The sequence below is a fragment of the Dunckerocampus dactyliophorus genome, chromosome 5, assembly GCF_027744805.1.
Source record: "Dunckerocampus dactyliophorus isolate RoL2022-P2 chromosome 5, RoL_Ddac_1.1, whole genome shotgun sequence".
Lineage (NCBI taxonomy): Eukaryota > Metazoa > Chordata > Actinopteri > Syngnathiformes > Syngnathidae > Dunckerocampus > Dunckerocampus dactyliophorus.
Genome location: NC_072823.1, coordinates 9165299 through 9192697, shown reverse-complemented (window position 1 = coordinate 9192697; position 27399 = coordinate 9165299). Strand labels below are relative to the sequence as shown.

The window sequence follows — 27399 nt, the reverse complement described above, 5'->3', positions numbered from 1 at the left end:
ATCAGGTATCATGTATTACACACCTGGGATGCACTTGGCTAACGCAGATGTTGATAATAATGACCTATAATGGAAAAAAAAGTACTTAAAAATCAGGACAAATGCACGAGATATTTGACAATGTACATTGTTTTAGAAATATTTAGAAATTCGTTTTAGTTCAATCTTGCGCCTATGCTCGTCTTGTGAACGCACTACTCCATGTTCCCCAGCAGATGGCAGTAACTAATGAGATCCTCTTGAGCTTCCCCTTTAAAACGTCGCAGAGTAAGTAGCTTTAAAGGCCCCTTTATGCCTGTCCTTTTGTAGAGATAATAAACAATCCTTTTAACAATTGCAGAAAGTAAAAAATATGAAACAAATATTTTGACCACTAATTTATTTATTTGTAAATTCAACGGACACTGAAAAATGTAAACATTTTCCATCAGGCATCTTCATCGGCACGCCTTTCCCAGTGAGGACAACATGGCGGCCTCCTTGCGTTTGGGTCGTCAAGGAATATTGTTTGGCCTTAAATTATCCAATATTAATAAATCTTTATGGGGTGCACAGTCATTACAGGAGCATGCCAGGCACCTCTTTCAGTCTCCAAGGGATTTCGGTGAGTGACCGTATACACATATGTGCGAAGGATGATTCGGTAGCCGTTTGACACTTATACTGCCTTATATTCTCATGCTATAGGTCTATTTCATATATTTGTTAAACCGCATTTCAACAACCATTTAGTTTAAATATTCGATTTGAGTCTCTCGTATGTAGTAAACTGAGACATTTTTCACGCGTAGTGCTATAAAAACATACCAAACAGGTATTGTCAAAGAGGGTCATGGTTTCAGTCCAATACATAAATGCAAAATTAGTGAGAATATTTTAACTAAGACGTCAGTTACCAGGAGCATGTTGAAATCAAATGTAGGCAAAATGGCATTAGATTAGTGGTATGGTATGAAAAGTTGTTTAAAAGGTTGCTATATATGAATGGGAAGGGAAAGCCTGCATAAATATCTTATTTTTTTTAGTGTATTATATGTTATTCATATTACTTTGCACTTTATTTAAGAGTGGTTTTCTTTTTCTTCTGCAATTGAGCTACTGCAACCAAGCAATTTCCCTTGTGGATCAGTAAAGACTGTCTGAGTCTAAATAAAATAAATTAGTGGCTTTATAGTCAACAATACTCAAATTAAATACACATAATCCTCATTTAAACATGAAATTATTAGTTTATTGTAAGAGTGATTCCGATTTCTCAAATGCAATTCCTAACATTTGTAAAATGTAGAGGTGAAGGTAAATTTGAAGGTGATAGTGTGCCGGACCTCTCAGGTCGTTAGTTGTCTTTTGTTCACTGAGTATGTATGGGTTGGAGCCAGCAAATGAACAATGGCTGTTATTAATCAGTCATTTACAAAAACGAGTCATGCACTGGAAAGGCAGCTTTAAAAAAAATACATAAATGTTATTGTGACCTTCTTAAGATGTATTTTCCCGCAGTTGCAAAATACTCAACAAATTGCTGCATTTTTCTCCCCTTCCTAAGTGAACAAATTCAAAGCTATTCTGTGCGCGGGAACTACTGCGACAAATACAACTACAATAGTACTGCTATGGGAAGAAACCGGCAGTTTTTAACTCTGTGACGTTGCAGTTTGTTAGTATATCCAGCAGATGGCAGCAGAACAACATACTACAACTAATACTATTACTGAGGAAAGTTGTTGTGCCAAGCAAAGTAAACTCTTGACCATTCGATGCACTTTACCCTTTAATAATATAGAGTGTGTTAATTATCAGTAATGATGATGGTTCGTGTTGCAATGGAAAGTGCATGTGGTGACACATCATTGGTGCAAATGTGAGTTCTAAGGTTGTTTGGTCTTCATCACCAGCGATGGGCCCCCTACCATTACTGTTTGTTCTTTGGAAAAATAATATATAATAATAATATCTGTGGGAAAATATTTTGAAACAAAAAGTAAACTCATTTGTCCTATTCTGTGGGCCATATACTGTATGCAGCGGTAAGGGCATCACTTAGCACTCCAGACAGCTTTTATGGCTTTCATTCTCAAGAATGCTGGAAACACCAATGTCAAAGGGGACCTATTATACTAATTTTTGGGCCTTTGTATTGCGTTCTGGACTCCGATAGAGCAGCTCCACACGATAACCCGCACAGGAGGGTTTCTAGATCTTCCAGACGCTGCACTTCTTGCTGCTGTGTTTCCTGCCTCCCGCCCAAACGGTCTGTGTAATTTACTCCACCCCTGGACCTCCTCCAGGTACGCCTCCTGCCAAGCCCACTGCGCTGTGATTGGTCATACTCCCAAGCGCTCCCGATGACTTCCGGACAGCTGCCGAACCCCTTTTGTCCGGCTTCCTATTGACCCATGTTCACAAAACAGTCCCATGTGAAGTGCTGTTGACAGATGAGCATATTTTTCCCTTGATGGCCGGGAATCAGCAACTCCAACCATTTCTGCCTGAAGCTTGCCTCTTTAGGTACATTCGAACAAACATTTCCTGGGAGCCATACGTGCGAACACAGTGAACAGCGCAGAGTGAAGCCGATCAGGGGCAGTCCGGGTTACATTGACATCAATGGTGTTAAAAAAAACACAGCATGCAGAGCCGTCCAAAACTACTTTCAGTTCTCACTTCTAAATGCGCAAACCTCATTATCGGAAGCGTTGGCATCATTTAACACGAGAATACAACATTGTAACAACATTTATAAGTCAGAAAAGAGGAAAAGCAGAATAGGTCCCCTTTAAGAGTTTAGTGTGTTGGCATAACACAGTAACTGCAAATCTTTCCGCTCCATATTCATATGACAAACATTTTTTAACCACATCTGAGAGCCCCTTTACTGGATTACAATCCAGTGACTGTGGGAGAACATTGAGGTCATTGTCTTGTTCATGAGAAAGGTTCAGAAACAAACCGCACACTGGCGAGAACTAAAAAAGAGCCACGAGAAGATGGGTAATTTTTGGGCATGCTGAGCAGCACAGCATGCCCATGTCCATGGATGGTACTTGTGGTTAGAAGATTCAGATGTGTTGTGTGATGCCATAGAATGCAATAATTCACACCACTTTTCACTGTCCTTAATTGTTCACTTTTTTGTGTTAGCACGTAGCCCAGCTGCTTTAAAATTCACAGTGTTATTGGATGCTTTTTTCCCAGCGTATATATACCATATTGAACCAAAAATGATATATACTGTGTCTATAAAACAAGACGGGGCAATCTTATATTCCAGTGGCAGGCAACACGTGGTAGTCCTTGTTTTTTTAGTTTGTATAGTCTGCGCGGATGTGCTCATTAACAGGCGAGGCTGTTGTGTGCAAGTCAAAATTGTGTGGCTAAATTACCCATTAAACTGTCAATTATATACAACAAATAACTACTTTCAGATATAATGGGTGTAACAATACGTGTATCTGTATCGAACCGTTAAATACGCATGCGTACCGAACCGTGACCCCTGTATTGTACAAGTATAATACGCAGTTTCATATTTATTGAGTCCTACTTTGTGGAAATTCACTTACCGCGGTCAGGTTGGGAACCAATTAACCGATAAACAAGGGACTACTGTATAAGGCATTCAAAACCATTCCAAGAGATTAATGACATGTAGTATTCTACATAGATCACTAGGTGTCAGTAATGTTACTGTAATGTTTGGTTAGGCATACAAGCACAAGGCTTCATCACCGCGGCAACAGGCTTTTATTGCTGTTTTGAATTGTCACACAACAGGCACAATAATCCCGAATAAAAACATCGCCTGCTGTTGCGGCCGTAACCCGCGGCAAGCTAAAACTCAACTCTGAGTGCGTGCACAAAACAGGAGTATATACCTGCAAGCAAGGGATTGCTCTACAGCTCAGTTGCAAGATTTTGTTCAGACTCTTGCCTTTCACAGTGCTGTGCAACAGTTGAACTACACTGTATGACCCTTCTGAGTGACTACCGGTGGGGCATTGTGTCTCAAAGTTGTGGAGAATATGGGTGTCTTCTATGTTGTCTTGCCGAATCAGCAATTACATAACAAACATGCCTGGCTAGTATTCGTCTTTTACTGTTACGCTTTGGCTTCCTGTGCTTTGATGCTGGAGTTGAATATGCCAGACCACCCTCAAGCCACTCATTCTACTGCCAACTGCTGCTTGGTTTTTAAAGGCGTTGTCTGCTTTGGTTAGGTACTGTATGGGGGCGCTCTAACGTATAGCATTATATTACAACCTCTTCCTGCTCCAACATGGCAAGCCACTCCCCGTGTAATACACACCCACGCATTTGGTAGGAGTTTCTTGTCAGCTAACGATCTTGGTTCTGGCAAAGTTTAGCTACTAACATGAGTTGAATGTATAGCCGTATTGTAACCACACAATGACTGCAAATTGTCGGATTGCCTTTCTGAGGCTACTTTTAGGTACGTGTACATATGTATGTACAAGACAGCTTTGAGTGCCATGAGCGCCAGTCATGTTATTGGGCTAGAATGGCAATTTTTACTGTTTAACTTTGAATTGTGACAAATGTAGAGACTTATTCATTCTATCTGTCCTTTTAAACTACTATTGGTAACATATACTAGCCAGAGGTAAAAAAAAAAAAAAAAAGTGTCAGTTTGAGTCAAAGACGCACAGAACCTTTACTGTATGTATTTTTTTTTTTGTTGTTTTTATATACGATCATGACTTTGTTGACTTTCTGATACAGCTGTTGGATGTTTTCAAGGGAGTAGATCTGGGTTTGACGTCTTGTGGCCTTTCTAATTCAAATGTTTTCTGTAGTCAATGTTATTTTCTTTTGTCCTGTAGGTATCGCACCACTCAAAGTGCAAATGCCAGCTCTCTCACCAACCATGGAAGAGGGGAACATCATCAAATGGCTAAAGAAAGAAGGTAAAGTAAATACACTTATGTCTTGTTTTTTTCCTTGCAACTATCAGTCACTAGCCTAAATTTGAAAATTCCTTCCAGTTCACTAGTAAGTGCCACAAAATTGCCAAAGGATAAGTGTATATGAATGCCATAATGTAGTATGCAGCAGCAAGTGCTATCATTTTCTCTATGGGAAGACATCACTCTGTGTTTTAAGCCAGAGGCATGTGCACTGTTGCACCCATGGGTCTGTAGTGGTTAATTGGCTCAAGGAAACCCAGCAGTCACTATTCATTACTGCTTTGCAGCTCTGCAGCTCTGCAGCTCTGCTCATCCCTGCACTGCAGCAACACTCATCTATCATGTGGCAACCGACCGAGTTCTGATTGGTTGATTTGCTGTGTTGCCATGTGAATTGTACATGTGTACCAGTGTAAGAAAGTGAAAGATAAATTCTCATTGACAATAAATAATATATATTTCTGGCCACTGATGCATTTAGTGTTACTGAAAAAGCGTGGGATTTTAAAATATGGTACGTCTGTGATATCAGTGATAACAATATATGTCAATTCTATCTAAAATATACCTGGTTCGCATCCTAAACTTTGGCTCTGTGTTTTATCATAATAATTTTCAGTTTAAGCAATTTACCCATTGCGACATAGCGGTTTGAACATCGTGCACCCACTCTATCGTGGATTTTCACAAAGTGATTCATTTATAAATTATAGCTGTTTTGTGGTTTAAAAGGATAATTCGGATATTTTGATTTGAAGTTGTATGACATCCCCAACAGTGACTTATCCCCCACTTTGTTCTGTGAGCGGAGTTGTGGTCGGATCTCAGTGAGGAGAAACATACTTCCAGTTAACTGCTGGGGTCACTTAAGCCAAACAATATTGTTGGTCATGCTGTGTAATAAAAAAGTAAATTCGGCAATACTTTGGTTGCATTATTTTTTATGCTTTGAAGAGCTATTTTCATAACCATATTGAATCCCACAAAAGCATATTATTATTTTTAAAAATTAATAAAATAAATACAAAAAACCATAGGGATCGGATCGGAAGCCAAAAATTCTGGATCGGGACATCCATAATTTTACGTATGGTTATATATACTTCTGGCTCCCTTTGGTGGACAGAGGCACCTGAATGACTCAGCTTCGAAATGCGTTATGGGAAGAAGTTAAAATATTTGTTGTTTTTTATTTTATACTCGTATTGGTACTTGTATTGTATATTTCTTCGCTGCCTTTTGAATGTTAAGTTGCTGTGTGATGTGTTTAGCTTTCTTTGTAAGATGACACCGTGAGTCAGACTGTTATATTGAGTATTGACCTCCTGCGATTTGCAATGGGTTAACAAGCTTGTCATGAATTTTTTCATAGCCTTGGTTCCATGATTGGCTCCTGTCAAATAACAAGCTACCTGATCCTCACGGACTCTTGCACGCCACAATATGCCATTTTATGACGTGGACATGTGCGACTTATATATGTATAAGACAGTATATGTACAAATCTGTTTTTCTGTAATTCAGTGGGTGCATCTTCAACACCAGTGCGTCTTATACACCGTAAATTACGGTAGTTTATTTTATCGGCTGTTAAATGTTTGTAAAATATTGTAGACTTGTTTTGAATGTTCACCTGGTGATATCAGCAGAACCATCATTTTGTTATCAAATACTGAAAAGATTGTTTTAAATTGAGTGCTCACAATGCTTTAATATTCATTTTTCATTGTAGATGTTTACCCTTTTACCTTTGCAGGTGAGGAAGTGGCAGCAGGTGACGCCCTTTGCGAAATTGAGACTGACAAGGCTGTTGTCACCATGGAATCTAATGATGACGGAATCTTGGCAAAGATCCTGGTGAGAAAGGAAATACCAATATGTTAAGGACAATCTGTTTTGGTTAGATAAGTTCCAAATAGGGCCGTACGGTGGCCAACACAGTAACAGTCTGGAGATCGGGAAGACCCGGGTTCGATTCTCCGTTGGGCATTTCTGTGTGGAGTTTGCATGTTCTCCCCGTTCGTGCGTGGGTTTTCTCCAGGTACTCCGGTTTTCTCCCACATTCCAAAAACATGCATGTTAGGTTAATTGGCGACTCTAAATTGTCCATAGGTATGAATGTGAGTGTGACTGGTTGTTTGTCTATATGTGCCCTGCGATTGGCTGGCCACCAGTACCCCGCCTGTCGCCCGAAGTCAGCTGGGATAGACTGGATAGGATGGATAGTTCCAAATATCAGGAATATAAGGGTGTCTACTATGACAAGATCTGATTTGTGGTTGTTTTTCACTCCATGACCTGTTTACTAGAGACTATTGCTGCAGTGTTTTCTGCACTCTAATTCCTTTCCCACATGTTTTTCCCCGGACAGTGACAGTGTACAGTTTTTAGCGACGGACATCTTGCAGCCCTCTGTCCCATCACTCATCGTGCAGTTAGCTATTTGAATTGTAAATAGGCTTTCAAAGACAGAGCAATCCGTTGCCTTTGACATCCATCTGTTTGATGATTTAGCCATGATTTTACTGATTAGTGATTTAGTGAGTGATATGGTATTATTATTGAACTTTACACACTGAAAACAACCAAAACAAAACAACCATTCTCCAAGTCACAGACCTGACCTGATGAGACAAGATGTTCCAAGGCTGAGTTGTATCATCTACAGTATGTGTCACCAACAAAATAACTCATCAAAATTATGAGGTTCACAGCTGACAATTATGAACCCTTGGCTTTATTCTCAATTTTATACGTTGCATTCCTTTGTTGCATCCCTTTTTCGATATTCTCTTACTCTGTCTTTGTCTTAGCTACAGTGCGGATGGTAGTTTCCATAGCAACCACTGAAGAATTGGGGGTAGGGGCTTTCGAGCTGAGGCAGGCAAAGAAAGATGGCCTGTATAAAGACCCCTCGCTCTCTTGCACTCTGGGAAAATGTGTGTATAGTTAATGATAAAACAACAAACGTGGACCATATTTTGGAACCACAGAGTATACTGTTTAAGCTATTCTTGCTTTAACTGTGATATTCTATAATTGTGAGGCTCCTATGATACGTCTGGCCAAATGCATAACATAACTGTTGATATGAAATCGTGTGCACCCAAGGGGGCGGGATAGGCTTGGTTATTATTGGAAGTTGGGGGTTGGGGGGCCCTGTGACCACAGATTACTAAATCTCATCATGCTCTTACTACATTGCTCTACCCTGACCCAAGGGGTTTAATCTTGAATCTGCCATGGATACAATCAATCATAGCCTGTAGAAACCGACAGGTTTGCAATGACAGCAAAACACAAAGCTTCTCAGTGTACATTTATATAATTGTATATGTAATATATTGTATATGTAATAATCATAACTAAAATGCAAATGTTATTTTATCAATATTAGATTGACTCTAGAAATAAATTGGATTCAAGTAAAGGTGGCTAAAATGTAAGCTATACAGCTCGACCGTAGAAAACCTGTTTTTTTTTTTTTTCGCACCATTATTAGCTCCATGCAGACATGAATTGCTACTCTTATAGCCACCTTAGCAGTCCTATTATTCTTTGTTTACGCTGCATTGCTAATGCGCAGGCAACAGGATCACTGCAGGAACACGAGACGGCCATGGCTGCATAGCATGCTCGCAAGCTACTGTAACTAGTTGGCCTTCAATTTGTTTATTCTAAACTTAAGAAAGGGTTTCAGAGTGGGGAAGAAAGACAAAGTAAGAAGCCAAAAACTTACCACTTCCACACGGAATAGGAGAAGAACCTTTTTTCACTCTTATCATGTCAGACATACCATGGCTTGACTACATGCAGTGTGACAGTGATGCGATGTAATGTCAATGTAATGTCTCATGAATGTTTTGTCATTACTGACGCCTCGTGGCCAGAATGCTACATATAACTTGTACTTCATTATTTTTTTTTTTTTTTACTAATAATGGGCTATAGTCAACCACGAAACAGCGATCATTTATTAAGTCATTTTTGAAAAAATGCGACCGAGTGAGGGAGCGATATTCAAATTGCGATGTAATGAGGGATGACGGTATACAAATACAATTTGCAGTATGTTAAATTCTATTTTTAATTCCTAAATGTGTCTTGCTCAAAGTACATACTCCAAGACAAAAATACACAACTTGCGGATGTTCACAATTTGTTCCATGTTCCTAAGGTTTTAGTTTGGTTGACAACCATTTGATGGCAGTGTTGAACCCCTTATGGTACACTATCAGCATCTTTGAATACAGCTACTGTATACAGTATACCCTACTGTTTTTATGCTTAAGATCCAGCCCCATGAGGCAGAATCACTCGTGACTCAACACTTAACACTGTTACACACAATGATAGGATGATGACAATAAATATTTGATAGCTTGTCCTACAGGATTAGATATGTGGTAGTTCACCCTGGGAAGGGAGGTTAAAAATTACACTAAAGTGTAAAGTATAAAAGACCAAGTGTAAATTGGCGCAAGTCAGTTTATTGTAGAGTCATGGAAAAAATGATTAGACCGCCCTTCTTTCTATACTTTCCTGTTCATATTAATGCCTGATCCAACTAAAGGTACTTTTGTTTGGATAAGTATAACAATGACAATAAAAATAGCTAATAAGAGTCACTTTTTTTGGCATTACAATGCTATAGCTATTCATGTAGGAACTTAAGTGATTTTGGTTATTATCAAGAAAACCATGGAAGTTGCTGAATATCAGCTTCAGATACAGATACCAGGCATTAAAATGGATCAATAAACTGAAGAAACAAGGATGGTCTATTAATTTTTCTCCATGACTGTATATGTTGTTATTTAAAAAAATAAAGTACATTTCCATAAAGCAATTTACTTGCACTGCACTTCTGTGTGTTTTAACCTTTTAAATCCTGGGTGTGAGAAGCTTGCTGCAAAAAGACATAAATTAGTTTTTTTCCTGCATCTAAAAGATCGACATGGATGATATTGGTAGGAGGAGATTTTGATGGTAATGTGATATGACAATGTACCAGTAACGTGCAGTCAGGGGAGTCAGGTGAGGCTCATGATGAAAAATTAAAAAAACAAAAACAAACAAATAGCAACATACATTAAATATTATGTGTCCATTGATCTGTTTTCTAAATGTATTTTATGCATGATTCCAATCCTTTTTAACACTTTCTTTTCTTTTCAATTAAAAAATGCGCATTTCCTGATCAAATACAGAGAAGAAATCCAAGATGAGGCTACCGCAAGTGTGTCTTCTCTGCTTAGTGTGCAAGCCCAGCCTACCATCTGAATGCACACTGAGTTGAATCATGGCCCCTGCCAGCGTTTGTCAGAATGTCGCCAATAATATAATGTTGCAAAAAAATGATTATGCACCATTACTTTGTGCAGCCTGTGTAACATCTATAATGTAAGTGTGACATCTTTATTCTTGCTAATTGGACAATAATCAATCAATTAATCACCTAAAATATTGGTTTGGGCATGCTTGATGCCAGTGTTTCCAGGAGGCCTTGGATCCACATTTCTGCCAAGATTTTGACTTTTAAAGACTGTGGCATTAAACTTTTGATCAGCTGATGAACAGTCCATATCAGTTTAATGGTTGTTACTCCAAATTTTTTTGTCTAACTCCAAATTTGTCCTTTAATATTTTGAAGCTGCACTTAGAACCTCAAGATCGAACAATGCAAAGTGTAAATTCTTGCCATTTTTTCAGTGGTCTTAACATTTTGATCACGAGTGTATCTCTTCCCTGATACAGTGGCAAAAGACTATTCAATTCATTCGGGTTTAACTCACTAGTATCTCATACAGTCATCCCGTGCTCTGTTGCGGTTCGAATATTGCTCCCTTGCTAAATTAACAAAAATACACGTACAAGGCAGAAGAAGCATTCTCCTTTTTGAATGTAGTATTCCACATTGGCCACTAGGTGTTACCAGAATGTGAGACGGGATCGCCAGAACAGGCAGTTTATTGCAGGTTTAAATTATCTCACAGTCATGAAACACTGGACGTGATGTTGAAAACTATCCATTGTGCCAATAGACGGTATGCAGTCACATGAGGTATGTCTAAATGGTGAGAGTGGGATGGGTACTGTTTCACATTGATAGGATGTAAATTTCGGGACATATCAGTAGTGTGCCTTTGAATCATAGAGTGTTTTGGCCTTTAACACTAGACGCCCTCATCAAAGGTGGCCAGCTACAGGTTGATCAGGCCTGAGCTTGTGTCCCGTGCCCAATTATATTTTCACCTTCTTCCATGAGGGTTGTCAAGTGGAGGGGGGCCGGTTAGTGAGCAGATTATGTTCTTGTTTTTTGAACCCAACAAGGGTCCTTTTATTTAATCCATATCCATTGACTGATTCTTTCGGCCGTTTCAGAGACTGATTTGTCTGCCGCAGGGCCTGTCCGTGGATTTGGTTGGAGGATGGTTTGGCTTTCCCTGACCGTCTTGGATGAATGTTGGTGGCATGCTGGAACTGGTCGCTGTTGGGACTAAAGAGTTGATGGTGTTCTGGTGCTGCGGCCAGACTCTTGAGGACCTGATTGTGCCTCCAGGTGTCACGGCCTTGTGTGAGGCTGGTCGTACAACCAGTCAGGATATGTTTGAGGGTCACAGGAGTTTGGCAGAGGTTACAGGTTGGGTCCTCGCCATACCACCGGTGGAGATTCTTTGACGATGGGAGAACATCATAGGTAGCTCTGATGATGAAGCTGATGTTGATTTCCTCCATTCCTCCAAACTTCAGGCACCAGAGCTTGAGCTTCCCTAGCAGTTAGGTCTTCAATTTACTCGTATTATGTCTACTATATTGGGTAATAATGTAAAGCCCTTTAAAGCCGCCCATTGCAATTCATTGAGGAGACAATAGTCACCACAGGAGTCACCACAGGAAGTACGCTATCCAGAAAAAAACAAGGAACTGCTAACGTGTGAGTCTGTTATCTTATTTATGTCTATTTCCTCTTACTCTTTTCTGTCCTAACTGTTTTGCAAATCTCTTGCTGTATTGACTGGCAACAACAGGGTCACTAAATGGAGGCCTTTTGGAAACAGATGAATTGCAGCAGCCAGTGAATTAGACATGGCCTTTCATTTAGACTGACCGCTACTGATTGATTGACAATGTCCAGTAGACCATGGAGAGAGTTGTAAAAGGCACACTGTGGATTTAGATGAGCTCTAAACAGGATCTTGAATCAGTGGTGACAGCAAGCATAAAAACTTGCTCATTTTACTGAACAAGAAGCTATTCTTTCTCAGTGTGGTTCCCCTTCAATTAAAAAATATTTTTCTCACCATCATTGCAGATGGAGGAGGGAAGTCGCAATGTGCGCCTCGGAACTCTCATTGCTGTGATGGTGGAAGAAGGACAGGACTGGAAGCAGGTTGAGATTCCTCCTCCAGATGCTGCAGCAGCTCCATCTGTAGCTCCACCCGAACGTGTTGTGCCCCCTGCTGCTCCTTCGGCACCTTCTCCACTAAGAACAGTCAGCTCGGGACCGTAAGTGCCTTGTGATATGTTAACTAACATCTTTCCCATTCTTGTATGTAGTTGTTGTGGAAAATGTTTACATCAACATAATGGAGTTACCTCTTAGACCTTCATGTTGTCAGCAGTAATTACAAGTTTACTATGATGAGACAAATATATTTTATGTAAAGGAGAAGGAGCAGTGGTAATCTATTGCCGGTAGTTCCGTTATTTTTTATCAGTAGCTTTATTTTGTTCAATAAAACTATTGAGGCTAAATGAATTGCATAGGCGCTTCGACTTAACAAGGACTTTTCTGTGTAACTAGTACAATTTCAATGACTAAGGTTTTTAATCCATAATGACCAGTGCACTCCAGAAATCAAAACAAAAGTGAACCTTTACGTCATGGAGTCATTTTTCTAACCAATCTGGATTTTTTGGCTGAGTTATTTGGGAAACTATGTATATATACCAGGTTTTCCCCTAGGATGTTTTTAAAGCTGTGGTGGTGGGCTGCATGGGAGCAGACTGCCGTCGCTGTGTCATGCCGCTGCTACGTTGCTGTCGCAACTAACGTTTTTGTTTTGTTGTTCTGACAAATAACAATTTTTATGACTAATTTATTATTAATTAACTTATTTGTTAACCTTTTTTCAACAACCAGGACAACATGAACAGAAAACATTGCAATTTAACATTGTTAATTTAATGGCAAAGGTTGCAGCATGAATGAGAGCACTTTATCTTTGTAGTTTTTTTTGAAAAAGATTTCTAATGCTCTTTGACAGGGAACTCAGCCAGAGGTAGCCCATTGATGCTGAGTAGAAGGCATGCTGCCAGATGGTCCCCTTGCAGCCTGTGATACCTCAGAACGCTAGGTCATAACATCACAGTCTAAAACATTGAGCCTCTTTTGTTACCTGACCGTCCTTGGTAACTTTTTCTCCTGGAACTGGGCAAACGGGTGATTCCGGTGCATGTTTTTCAAAATAAAGGGTAGTGAAACATGTATATGATATTTGAAATTTTTTTTTCAAACTAATTGTGGTTAACATGTGTCTCAATAATAGGCTACATATGTATCTACTTCCTGATTTCTTAGTTTTTTTCAATGTTTGTCACACTTCAATGTTTCAGATCATCAAACACATTTAAATATTAGTCAATGACAACACAACTGAACAGAAAATGCAGTTTCTAAATGAAAGTTATTATTAAGAGAGAGAGACAAAAAAAACCTACATGGCCCTGTGTGAAAAAGTGATTGCCCCCTAAACCTAATAAGTGGTTTGTGACCTCTTGGATGAGTTGTCGCTGCGCTCTTGGGGTTATTTTGGTTGGCCGGCCACTCCTAGGAAGATTTATCACGAATTCACAATTCAGCTCAATATGGTAGTAAATATAATTACTGTACACATTCATCAATAGATCTGTACCTAAACTGAGTATTATGTCACGCAAAATAGCTACGTAGCGTTCATTAGCTCCCAAGTCCAGAGCAGCAGCAGAGACAATGAACTGGAGTGCAGCATCAAAGCTGCCACGATGAGGATGAAGAGGGTTGAAAAAGTATTTGCACAAACGAAAGTGTAGAAAACACGCATTTCTGTAATCGAGTTCAGATCGCGAAGTGCAGCTACCAAACAATTGACTTTTTTCCGACATAACTAGCCGCTACAAGTGAACAGATAAGTTTTGTTACAGATTTAAGCATCTTACCGTTGACTTAGTTTATTCGTAATTGGAATAATATACCTGAAAGTTGCATTATCTGTGTGTCGCTGGAAACATCTGTTCGCCACTTACAGCAAATCAGGAGGGGAGCTTAATGTCAGCTGACTGATGTCATATGACATGTACAAAGTGGCGTTTATGATGTGGGTGACGCATGCAATCGACCCACACTACCTTCACGATTGACGTAATGGGTACCCCTGGTGGAGCATATGTACATTCACATAATATATTACTAAACATTGTTTTCACTTAAATGAATGTAAATAAATGTCATTATTTTCTCCAATTCAAAGTTGGACTACGTAAAAACTGTTGTTCGTGCCAAATAAGATATGACTGGTGTTCATGGCTTTCACTCACGGCTGTTTCATGCATACTGTCTGTACGAACACGCATGTAGCTAAACATTGCCGCATCAGTATCATTAGCTGACAACAAACAGTCTTATGTGTGTGTGCGCGCGCGTGTGTGTGTGTGTGTGTGTGTGTGTGTGTGTGTGTGTGTATGTTCACTGTGGCTTGCAATGTCGGAGCCGGAAGAGGGCGAGATAACATGCTTGCAGCGCTTTCTCAAGCCGTATTTACCACTGAATGCTAAACATGCTGATTTTTCAAAAAATTCTTGTCTATTGCTGTTTACACAATAGATAACCTCTGGGAGGATACAGGACCTACTCCAGAACAAAAGTGTGTATTTGTTATGCAAACATTTTGTGCTGAGCCAGTTGACATATTTCTAATACGGCATGAATTCAGTATGTTTAGAGGGTTGAAAGTGGGGAAAAAATATATGCGCTGAGCTCTTATACTGTAGCTATGTACTGTATGTACAGGTACGCAGTTAGCTTATTGGGGACCAAGTACTTGTAAGAGACTTAATATAAAGGTAGAATTAGACATACCGTTAACAAGGCCATGAAAAATCTTTTTTTGTTCTTCAGGTTACGACTAAGCCCGGCAGCAAGACACATCCTAGACACTCATGGCATTGATCCAAAGTTGGCCACTCCCACGGGACCAAGAGGACTAATCACCAAGGAGTAAGCCTGAATTAATAAGTTGTCTCAAATAGCTAGTCCACAAGGTGTGGCAGAAGTGGCTCATGAGGTAGAGCAGGTCATCCAGTAAACAGCAGTTTGAGCCCCACTCCCTCCATTTATTCCAGTCAATCTGGCATTGCATTCTTGGGCAATTGGACACTTCACTTATCTTGCCTTCTGTGTCGCCAACACTGTTGTATAAATATGCATGAATGTTTGGTTTAGGCTGGTCTGGCCGTTGGTGTGAATTTGGGCAGGTGTGACTACAGATGTAAAATAGCATCAGCAGTGAAAGAATATTGGGCTCAGTGTAAAGTGCTTTCAATGACTAGAAAGCACTATATAAAGCTAATCACCTTATCCATCACTAATCAGACTCATTACCTGCCCCATTACTCAATGGACCGATATGACTCTCAACAATCTATTTTCTACTGTGTCCCACTGGCTACCGTAGATTTAGGCTGAATCCCAATTCCACCTCTTAACACTTCCTCTTCCTTGTCTTAACCCTGCCCCTCCCCCTTCAAACCAAGAGCCATGGGGAAAAAGCCAGAAATGGAACACCACAATTAAGAGGCTAATGCAGATGCTATATAATCATTGTCTAATTATTTATGAAATGCAGTAGAATGCAGTGAAATTAGATATTGGTGTTAGCCGGCTAGCTATAACTAGCGACAATCAACACTTCAAAACATGGCAGATATTTACCGGGAGTAGCAAATGATTGAATATCTAATAAAAAAAATGAGTGACATTACTGTGAAAATCAATAATTATGCTTAATTACATACATTTTAATTGCACTGATCAGTTATCTGTCAAGGGGCCATGGGAGGCACGGAGTACTTTCAATGTTCAACGTGTACAAATTTATTGTACTCAACATGCAAATTGACTGTTGAATATACTTGTATGATTCACAGCTCTCCATTTTGTTGCATTTTCCTGGTTCCAGTTTAGAGTCCAGTCTGTAGATAAATAAATACAGAAGATGTTGTCAGTTTCTCAATAGTATTTCAAATCTGAACATTTCGGTCCCCATGGCGGGCATGACAGAAAATAATTGAGAACCACAGATTTAAGGAAAGACAAAGGACGTTGCTGAGATCAACTTCAAATGCGGTGTGAACACAAGATGGCCAGAGAGTTTGGAGGGAAAAAAAATGTGGCAAGCATTTTTACACACAAATCAGATGGTAAAGTTGATTAACTGAAGAATGCAACATTAAGATGTGCATGAACTATGAAAGGCAGGGGAACTTCCATAACATTGAGGGTGCACAAATGTTATTAAAAACCTCAAGTGTGTGCAGTTTCGTAAGAGGGCTGTTTTGTTCCCATTTTCCCCTTTTTAATATTCTACTCACCCTCAGAGTCTTTCAGACACTCTTTTCTTCAACTGTCTGGAGGAATGTGTTTGCTATCGGATTTGCTCTTTTTCAAACCTGAAATAATGTCCTACCGATTTATCTGTGCAGGGGATTTCCAAGTTGCCATAATAGTTCTACAAGCAAATACTTCTATCAGTACGGAAGAAAGGAGATTGTGTTGTACAGGAAATGTAAGGATGCAAGAACAAGGGAGAGAAAAATAGCTCTGGAGCCCTATCTGCACGATTAGGTCAGAGGCAGCTGGTCCAGACAAAAGACTGGATGCGTGTGGGTACATTGACCCCAGTGCACTGAATTGGAACTGGAATTCTACAAACAGGTGCACCTGATACCAGCACCTCCCCCTTTTCTTCCTGCTAAGACCCAAATTACTGGGCAAAAATAATCCTGTGTGTAAATTGGCCCTCTTTTTGTACATTTTTTTTTCATTCTGAAAGTCACCAACGCTTGCTAATTAATAATTTTTTTAAGGGTGCACAATATTTTTTTTCAAGCCAATTCTGATAACCGATAACTTATTTATATGAATTTTTTTTATTAGATTTAACTGTAGTTTGTGCACACTGTGAGGTAAGAATAACTCAAACAAAGTTGGATTTGACAAACTACCTGTAGTTTTGTCCTAACCAAGTACAATCACATCACGACCATTAACAAAACATTTTTAAAAAGTAGTGGGGGCTAGTGACTGTATTGATGCGTATCCACCATTTCCAATCTGTTTTATCTGCTATTTTGCTTCAACAGGGATGCATTAAATCTTATGAAGATGTCTCCTGGGCCAAAAACAACACCCATCCAGCCTGCTCCACCTGCCCCGAGTCCTGCCCCAACCCCAGCAGCTCGTCCTCCACCACCAAGCAGCAGACCTAACATGCCACCTCTATCTGTCCCAGGGAAACCAGGAGCACCGGTTGGTTTTATATTATCTTACACAGCATACAGTCATGGAGACATGGCAGACAGGTGATTTCGGGGTACGTTTTTCAAAATAAAGCATAGTGAAATGTTCATTTTTAAGCTATTCATTTTTAAGGTGTGGCGGCTTTTATGTTGCCGTGGCGGTGCACACATGATCCATTGCATGTAGCGGAAACCCTGCTAGTTTTTGTAACCTGGAAATCGGTGTCAGTTGAGCAACAGAAAGATTTTAACTTGGTTTCCTGATTTAAAAGTTGTTTATAACATTTGTATTATTTAATTTCATATTAAGTAATTAGTCTTTCTTTCCAAAATTACTGTTTATGTCATCAGGTGGTTGTGTGAGGAAATCAGGTCACTCAGTTCTAACCTATCATCAATTAACTATAACAAGCTTGTCAGTTACTTTGTTAACCTGGCCTATGTTCTGCTTGATGACAGCTGACTTGCATCTGAATTACACTGCACATCATTCCTGTTCTTGTCTGCTGATTTCCCTGTTGACTCTTTCAAAAATGTTCTGTTCCACGTGTACAGTAATTCACCCTATTTTCCCTCTTTTAATCTAATTCCTCAGGGCACTTTCACGGAGCTCCCAGCCTCAAATGTCCGCCGCGTGATTGCTCAACGACTAACTCAGTCCAAAACCACCATCCCCCATGCTTACGCCTCTGTTGACTGTGACATGGCAGCCGTCATGAAGCTTCGTAAAGACTTAGCCAAAGGTAAACAAGACGCTGGTGTGTACGCATAAACAGACACACCTCTTTACATCAATGTTTTTCTCCTTCACTGAATATTTGACATAAAATAACATTTGCTTATTTTCCTTAAAAGATGATCATAGTTTTCACATGACTGCTCATTTCACAAAGAGGACAGTCTGTAGCACAGAAAGAAACATTGGTACATACAGTATGTGCTCAGTCATGCTAGTTAGTACTCATTCCAAGCATTAGTACAAACAAACTTCTCTTACCAATGTCAAAGAAGGTGCTTGTCTTTTTCCATAGAAATTAATTTGGATATAAGCAAGTTATTGAACTAATTGTGCTTCATCTATTTGATTTTAAGTTCACCCATTGCAGGACACACAGTAAACATATCTCACTGTCAACCTTTTAATAATCATTGTTAAAATGTAAAAGTGCTTTGAGTGCCTTGGAGGTGGAAAAGCACTATACAAGTGAAAGACCGTTTACCATTTAAAAAGATGAACAACTGCTATGAATTCATTTTGCAAATATCCGCCAGGTTTTTATTTATGTTTAACAAAACTTTGGCCTAAAGCCATGCAAACCTTGGGGTTAAAATCCCTTCACAATGGTATATCTTCTCAAGGGACAATACTATAGAAATGGAAGTTGGTTGGGTTGAGTAGTCAGTGTATAGCTTTGAAAGCAGCATATATTTACTGTTCTATGAAAATAACTCAACACACAGCCATTGTCTAAACAGCTGACAACCTAAAGGCTGAATTATGCTCCTCTGCCATGGCGCTAGCATCACCAATGCCGGCTGGTTCCGCCCCCTCCAAACCATCCGGTAGACGTTGATGTGCATTTCCAAAAAAATCTAACCTTAGGTCAAGAGCAGTGCTTGCCGCAGAGCTGTGATTGAGTCCGTGTTTTCCTCAGAAGCGCCAAAAAGTTCACCTTAAGAAAAGAAACACAGCAAGTTGAAGAGCGTCTGTGCGAAAAAGTCTGCAAATACTGTAGCATCCTGATAGTCACACAAAGTCAGATGCTCTTTTTAAGTTTTATTGCTAACCTTCACGCCGACTGTAGTGTAATTCCAACCCAGCTCGCGCACACACCTCTTCCTCTCTACACTCACAACAACCCACCAGTAATCACAGCAAGGTGCATTCACAAACACCAGAATCCATAACATCAATGTACACCTACCAACAGGTCAATACAATGCCACCAGTTGCAGTTGTTTAGTACTTCACCTAGCTAGATAGTGTCAGTGAAAAGAGAGTTGTGATTACTCACTCTCAGGTAAAGGCTGTCCCTAGCTTTTTAGTGCAGAATTGCACATTAGGCACTCACCTGCGGCCAGAGCGCAATATATAAATCAAGACGCCATCATAAGGCCAGCGTTGTGACATCGCTGTAGCATGAGTGGGCTTTAACAGTGAACAAATTGTGGCCAAAGTATCTTATTTTTTTCTATAACACTTTTCATTACAGTAATCACAACCCTTCCACTACTCAAAGAAACAAGATCCACTTAAGTGTTGTGGTTTTACAAAAATAACCACACCCTAATGACAAAACATTGGCAACTACAAATCTTGTTGATATGGTTGAAGATATTTTCCTAACAGCTGCTGAATGAATGAAGCCCATTCTTCTTAAGCATGTGATCTTGAAACAGACAATATTTGTTCCAGTTTTATTGCTTACTACATTATGCTGTCTTAGAAATGCAATATTGTCGGTTCATGTACTGTACAATTCTCAAAAACTGTGTCACACAACGCATTTCTCTCTGACCCCCCTCTCCATCAGTGAGGAAATTGGATGGCCCTTCTAGACCCATTAGCAAGGTTTGTATGTATTGAGGGATTCGCTCTCCGGTTGTTTTTGCAGACTGTCTTTGTTCAGGATCTCACAATTTCACGCTTAGTTCAGTCATCATGCTGCTCACAGTAGCAGCACTCATAACAGTCTGCTCTTGCACTAATAGACAGCAGCATAAAAAGGCTGAAGAAAGAATTCTGACCTAGTGGTATCACATATTCACTAAGGGAGTTGAGCAGATTGATTATTGAGAGTTTACATTGTGTTGAACTTATCATGTATTTTTGACAATATAGTGCCTTTGTCAGTTGTACTTGTACACCAGCCAACTGGAGTTTCACCCATGCAGCTTAGGCAGCCCATTACCAGCTGTCATTGTGACACACTGAAATGACTGAAAGACTGTTGTTTCTTTGTCTTTTCAGAGGACATCAAAGTTTCTCTTAATGATTTCATTATCAAGGCAGCTGCTGTTACTCTTAAAGTAAGTACTGTTCAAAATGACTACTCTTGTTGTCCTGGAAGCTTGCAGCCTGCTTGCTAGCATACCTGTATTATTAACTGACTCAAAATGTAATTCTCTACAATACATGATCCATCCAATCCACCTGTATTATTAACTGACTCAAAATGTAATTCTCTACAATACATGATCCATCCAATCCATTTTCTTCCACTTTTCCGGGTCCAGTCTGCGGCTACCTTTTCTAGTTTCACTGGCAGCACCCCAAGGTGTTCCTAGGCCAGCTGTTAGACATGGTCCCTCCAGCATGTCCTAGGTCTGCCCTGGGGCCTTCTCCCGCCTGGGCATGCCAGGACCACCTGACCAGGGAGGCATCCAGGAGGCATCAGGACTAGATGCTCGAGCTACTTCAGCTGGTTCCTCGTCACGTGAAGGAGCAGTGGCTCTACTGAGCTCCTCCCAGATGACCGAGCTTTTCACCCTCTCTTAGGGTGAATCCAGCCACACTACAGAGAAAACTCATTTTGGCCGCTTGTACCTGCAATCTCCTTCTTTCGGTCACAACCCAAAGCTCATGTCTGTCTGACATCCTCCCCTGCCATCTTATCCAACTCAACACCAGGTGTTGATCAGTTGACAGTACAGACCCTCTCATGCGGACGCAGGTCTGATAATATGACTCCAAAGTTGATCATAGACCTGCGGCCTAGGGCATCCAGGTGCCAGGTGCACTTACAGACATCTTTATATTGAAACATTGTGTTTGTTATGGACTGACTGGTTTGCAATAACATCACAACGTATGACTTCAGATCAGAGGGGATGTTCCTCCCAATTATGCCCCTCCAGGTCACATTGTCATTGCCCACATGGACATTGAAGTCACCCAGGAGAAGCAGCAATGCTCTCCAGCACCCCCCGATGGACCCTAAGAGGGCTGGGTATTCTGAACTGGCATGTACGCACAAACGAAAGTCTGGACCCTTTCCCCAACCCGAAAGCGTTCACTGGGGATGACTCAAACACAGAAGCACCTAGCCGAGATCCATCCCCTGTTGAGGAGTTTGGTTCCAAAACTCAAATTGTGGGTCGATGTGAGTCAGACGATGTCTAGGTGGAATGTCTCGACCACTCGCACAAGCTTGGGCTCCTTCCCCACCAGAGAAGTGACATTCCATGTTACTGCCACATTAGGGAACCTGGATTGAGAGCAATTGTTGAGACACTGCCAGTGATGTTAATATTGTTTTTTTTGTGTCACTAGGAGCTACCAGAAGTGAACGTTACCTGGTCAGGTGATGGACCCCAAGTCCTTGACTCTATTCACATTTCAATTGCTGTGGCAACCGACAAAGGACTCATTACTCCCATAATCAGAGATGCTGCAATCAAAGGAGTTCAGGAGATCTCAACAAATGCTAAGGTAAACAGCTGACAAATGAGGATTAACACATTAAGTTATCGTGCAACAAACACAAACAGATCTTTTTAAAGGGAGTGTGAATTGTCTTGCTCGGGTGTTTGGCCATCCTTTGATGGCTTGTCAAATCTACATGAGTCTGTTTTGGCTCTTGTGCAGTTTTATTCATTTTGACTGTCTCTGGCTTTTCCTTGTAATGTATCTTAACAGTATGACATCTGATTGTGCAATTAAAAACCATGTTTCCAATAGTCCATTTAAGTTTGTAAATAACCAAGTTTTTCATTATTTTTTGGTACCGTGTCTGCTGTTAGCTGCAGTTGGACAGCAGATTATTAGCGGCCAGTTCTTTCTCTGAGTCACTTGCAGCACTCTGGTTCCATGTAAATATTACGGGTGTCAGAAGACACCCAACTCATGAGATGAGACGATGCACGAGATAGGGTCCACAAGAATGAGATGAGACAAGATTTTACGTTAATTTTAAGAAAAGTGCAATGAAAAAAATATGGCTGAACAACCTTTTTTTCTTTAACTGATTCACAAAACAATGCATGTGCGTTTTGAAGTTATTATTGTCCCACAGTTTGACGCTAAATAATATTATTGTCTACATTTATTTAGTCCAAATAAACCAACCATCCATCCATCCATTTTCTAAACTGCTTGTCCTCCAAATAAACCACTGTTATAATATATAATAATTATGTAAGGAAATACAATGCACTTGAAAGTCAAAGTCATGAAATCGTACCAAAAAAAGACAAAATAAGAGTTAATACACATTTTTTTCATTTGAGACAGTCCCATAGGCACACTCTTTAATTCCTTTTGTTTTCTCCAAGGGAACTACACAGTCACGCTCTGCCACAAAAACCTGGCAACAATAATGTGTTCGTTTTGTTTGCCAGATGCCTCCTCTCCCCCTCTGGGTCATGTCATTTCTCTTTCTTCATTTTAGCAAGGCACAGACTGTTGGTTTCTATTTGTCTTAAAAGCAGCAACTGGATACCATGTTCCACTGTCACTGTTTATATGTTTTGTTATTTGTTTGTGTGGCTATCTTGAACAAGTCTGTTTCATGTTCTTGCTTTGGCTTTTTCATTAATCATAGTTGGTGTCCAGTAGTATAACAGAAGGAACATTGTAGCCTTTTTGTATTTGAGCTTTTCAGTTAAGTTTGTGTTCTTAGTTAGTTGATTGTGTTTTAAATATTATATGTCATATTCATATAACCAGTTTGATTTACAGTGTTCCCTTGTTTATCACGGGGGATAGTTTCGCAAAATAGCCCACAATAAGTGAAATCCGTGAAGTAGCCAACTTCACTTTTTTTATTATATATGTTTGAAGACTGTAAAACCCCGCACCATACACTTCATACACTTTTCTCAGACAGGCAATACCATTTTCTCACATTTCTCTCTTGTTTAAACACACAAAAAAGGTCAAACCTTTGTTTGAATTTTAATGATCAACCTACAAGTCGGACTCAAGAAATTATTAAGTCACTCGGGTGTATTTCATTCATGTGACCGTGCCTTTTTCGTCCTGGCACCGTTCCGCTGTACTCTAGCATTTTTGTATCCTTTTGATTGGCAATGGTATACAGCCAATCAGGACTCAGAAAACAATGGGCGGTGCACACTGACGAGAGAGGGAAGAGAGAGACAATCAACTTCCCACAATGCAGTTCTTCTTTAAGGGCCAGGCTCGGCCTGTAACAGTGTTCATACGCTGTAATAAAAATATAATTTAAAAAAGCACAAAAAAAAAAAATCCGCAAAACTGCGAATCCGCGCAAGGTGAACCGCGATAGAGCAAGGGAACACTGTATTTTTATATGAGGGTCTAACTAATGTATTCCTCATAGACATTGGCCCAGAAGGCTCGAGATGGAAAACTTCTACCTGAAGAGTACCAGGGCGGCTCATTCAGGTAAAATAAAGAGAAAGACATGACATCATCAAATTATATGTCAGTCTGTCTGTCATGCATTATATACTCATCATTTTATGCATTGTTGATTGTGAAGTGAATGTAATTTGGGCAACATGGGCCATCAGCTCAGCTGCCATAAATTGCAGCTTCTCTAGTCATTAGAATTAATGGTGTCATTTGGACATAAATGGGGTTTCTGTGTCAGCCAGGAGCAATGAATTCCAATGGAGATTCCACACTCTTTGTCTGCACCCATGTGCTCACCCTTGGGCAAGAATTCTCATTAAGGCAGAGAGCCTTCTGTCCTGAGGGGTTCCGTCTTACTCACCATAAACATCATTAGCACATGTGGATGCTGATAAGTCAAGAACACGACAGTCATAATATTTGATATGCTCTGTAAAACGGCAATGTATGTTTGCAGTGTTTCTAGGAAGATGTTTTACACAAATGTTTACTGCATATAATGCTGAGCTCATTATATTTAGCTCATATTTTCACAATATATTTTGATGTTAAACACTCTATGTTGTCCATACGTATATTTATACACTCAATAAAATATAAACACGCTGAACTCAAAAGATATACAGTACAAGTTCTTTGTACACGAAAGGCGTATCTCAAACATCCATGCATCTGTTTTCTATACCGCATTAGGCTCATGGGTAAGCTGGAGCCTATCCCAGCTGACTTTCTTAAATATTGTTCACAAATCTTTTTAAATCAGTTTTAGTGAGCATTCATAGTTCATCCCCCTCACAGGTGTGGCATATCAACATGCTGAGTATACAGCATGACTATTGCACAGGTGTGCTTTAGGTTGGCCACAATAAAAGGACGATCCAAAGTGTGTAGTTTAATTGTAATGCGGCCCAGGCCAAGTTGACTGTAGCTGTTAGTGTCTCTCTAGCAGCATAAAAGAATTGTTTGACAACGCTCATTGACTGACCATTCCTACAGTGGGACAATGGAAAAGTCAAATGAACTCTGCGACAATCATTTCTAGTTGTTTATGGGATTGCTTATGTCGCTACGACATGCCATGTTGATATCCTTTTCTTTGAGTGCAGTAATCGTTTACATGTCTGTCTCTCTGGCAGTATATCCAATCTAGGGATGTTTGGAATCAGTGGCTTCAGTGCTGTGATCAACCCTCCGCAGGCGTGCATCCTCGCGGTCGGAACCTCCAGGGATGAATTACGTCTTTGTGAGGATAACCAGACCCTGCGTACCCAACAGCTGATGACTGTCACATTGTCTAGCGACGGGCGGCTTGTCGATGACGAACTGGCCTCAAGATTTCTTGACAGGTTCCGCGCTAACCTAGAGGAACCTGAGCGCATGGCTTTAGCCTGAAATATGATGACCGCTAAATGGCGATAAATTAAAAACGCTTGACGAGGCATGCCCTCGTGAAGAGGGAGCTCTGGAGAAAAAAAAAACATTTCCCATCATGTTTGTTCATGGCATGGGTTGTACTGTTCATTGTGGAAAGACAGTTGCACTCACAATTATCCAACCCCCATTGTAAACATATCCATCCATTTTCGATACCGCTTTTTCTCATTAAGGCCACGGGTGAGCTATAGACTATTGCCATTTGCGGCCCACGCCTGTTTTTTTATTGGTCCATAGCACATTCTGGAAAAAAAAACAGCAGCAGCAGCATAAAAAATGGAAATATCAGCAGTAATATTGTCAGAAGAAAGTCAAAATATTATTATTTTTTAAAGTGACACTTTAAAAAATGTTGATATGTTGAGGTATTTCAATTTGGTTTCTAAACTTGGCAGATAAATAAAATTTACACTAGTGTTGAATCATTTTGAGTGCAGCTGTATGTGCAGGGTCCTTTTGTGGTCTTTGAAAGCCACCAGGCTTTACAATGAAACTGTCCAACTGTGCTGTCTCTCTGGTTGAGGAAAAATACCAGCTTGGAATTTACCAGGGTGCATCCGACATTAAACGTTCCTCCTACCGCACATTTTGGTGTATACATACTGTATGCATATATTTAATGCTCTTGCGGCTGTACAGTGTGGAAATCTATAATACTATAACACTGTAATCATCTTTAATCAAACATTTGTTCGGGATATTTATTGCAGCCGCCTGAGCCATTTCCTGTTACATTCAGATTTTAGTGATTTCATTAATACAATGTTGGGAAACAAAAAACTGTCAAGAGTCCTTTTATGTAAAGAAAGTAGTTTATGTAAGTTATCTGCTCATGTGAAATAAAAATGTCACTGATGACTGATTATTAATGTATTTTGACATTCATTTAATCAAATCTGTCCAGCAACTCAGTGCAGCAGGGGAAAACCACAGATGTTTGTGTGTGTTTTAATTAGAATATAAAGAGATTGTGTAATTTAAAAAAAAAAAAAAGAAAAGAAGAAGCCAATTAGGATAATTTCCTGTGGCAAACATACCGGTCAACCTCAACTGACAGATGTTCCTATTTGCCCCAAGTGTGCACTAAGCAGCTGTTAATGTACAGATCTGTATCAGTAGGTGGAGCCGATGCATACTGTATGTGTTAAGATACATATCGCTTGTTCCGGTTACTAGTTTCATAAGACAAACTAATGGTTAGTTGATATTAATATGACCACTGCTTGAGAGAAAATCACTGTTTCTTTGCCACCACTGTACCCTGATGCAAGCAGACTTCACACACTGCATGCATGTTTAATTATGTTGTTGTGGCTAGAGTTGAAAGATTTGTTTTCTGGTTAGTATCATAGGACCACCAGATACTCAAGGTCGGTTTAGTGGAGGAAAAAATGTTTATGACTTGAGTCACACACAATTTGCAAGAACAGAATCCTTGAGGTCCTATAATCAGTATAGTACATAAACTCGTAACCCAGCTATAGTGCTGTGTGAGCTGGTTTCCATTTGCCAACCTTGACATGGCCAGAGACAAGGACACATACAGAAGTAGAAACAAATGTTACGATGACTTTCAAAAATCCCTGTTTAGAATACATAATAACGTCACCCTATTAAAATAATGGTCTAAGTCATTTTCTGATGAAAATGAGTTTTTGGCCTATATCACTCTTGATAATGCTGGCCATCTCTGGTAAAATTACCTCAATCTTTAGGAGAAAGGGTCTGGCTCTTTATGCCCTATAGGACAATGGCCTATATCAAGAGGGTGACTTAGGCCATTGTATTTTTGCTTAAGTCAACATTTTTGATTGATTGATTGGTCACACATGAAGAAATCATGAAACGCAATGGATCTTACTTCTCAAGTATCAGACAAGGCAAATAAAGCAGGCGAGCCAACTGTACATGATTTGCGGGCTCTTCAATGTAGCCCTGATGGCAAGGTCCCGTACAAGCTATCCTTCCCTGAGATGGGGTTTTTGTGTGTGTGTTTTCCCAAAAACTGAAAATGTGACTTAGGCCATTTTTTTAATAGGGTGATGATAAGTGCGTTTCAAGAGACCCATCCATCCATCCCAAGGACACTTAACAATATTTCATTTATATATTGTATGTGCGGTGTGTTATAGATGAGTATACTGT

At 39.9% G+C, this 27399-nt stretch overlaps 1 protein-coding gene across 1 annotated transcript; it reads left to right on the top strand.

Moving 5' to 3' along the window:
- Positions 1-436: 436 nt before the first annotated feature.
- pdhx (pyruvate dehydrogenase complex component X) lies at positions 437-27399 on the top strand. The gene is made up of 11 exons (XM_054777424.1): positions 437-604; positions 4842-4925; positions 6682-6782; positions 12241-12434; positions 15085-15183; positions 17328-17493; positions 18079-18226; positions 20455-20513; positions 21757-21915; positions 23786-23850; positions 24957-27399. The coding sequence occupies exons 1-11, from the start codon at positions 469-471 to the stop codon at positions 25210-25212; spliced, it is 1467 nt and encodes a 488-aa protein (XP_054633399.1). The 5' UTR covers positions 437-468; the 3' UTR covers positions 25213-27399.

What these genes read in the sequence shown, in the direction of transcription:
- pdhx (XM_054777424.1), top strand. Translation starts at nt 469, where the DNA reads ATGGCGGCCTCCTTGCGTTTGGGTCGTCAAGGAATATTGTTTGGCCTT. An exon ending in TCAGTCTCCAAGGGATTTCG is followed by an intron (nt 605 to 4,841) that starts GTGAGTGACCGT and finishes TTTGTCCTGTAG; the next exon opens with GTATCGCACCACTCAAAGTG. An exon ending in AGAGGACTAATCACCAAGGA is followed by an intron (nt 15,184 to 17,327) that starts GTAAGCCTGAAT and finishes TTGCTTCAACAG; the next exon opens with GGATGCATTAAATCTTATGA.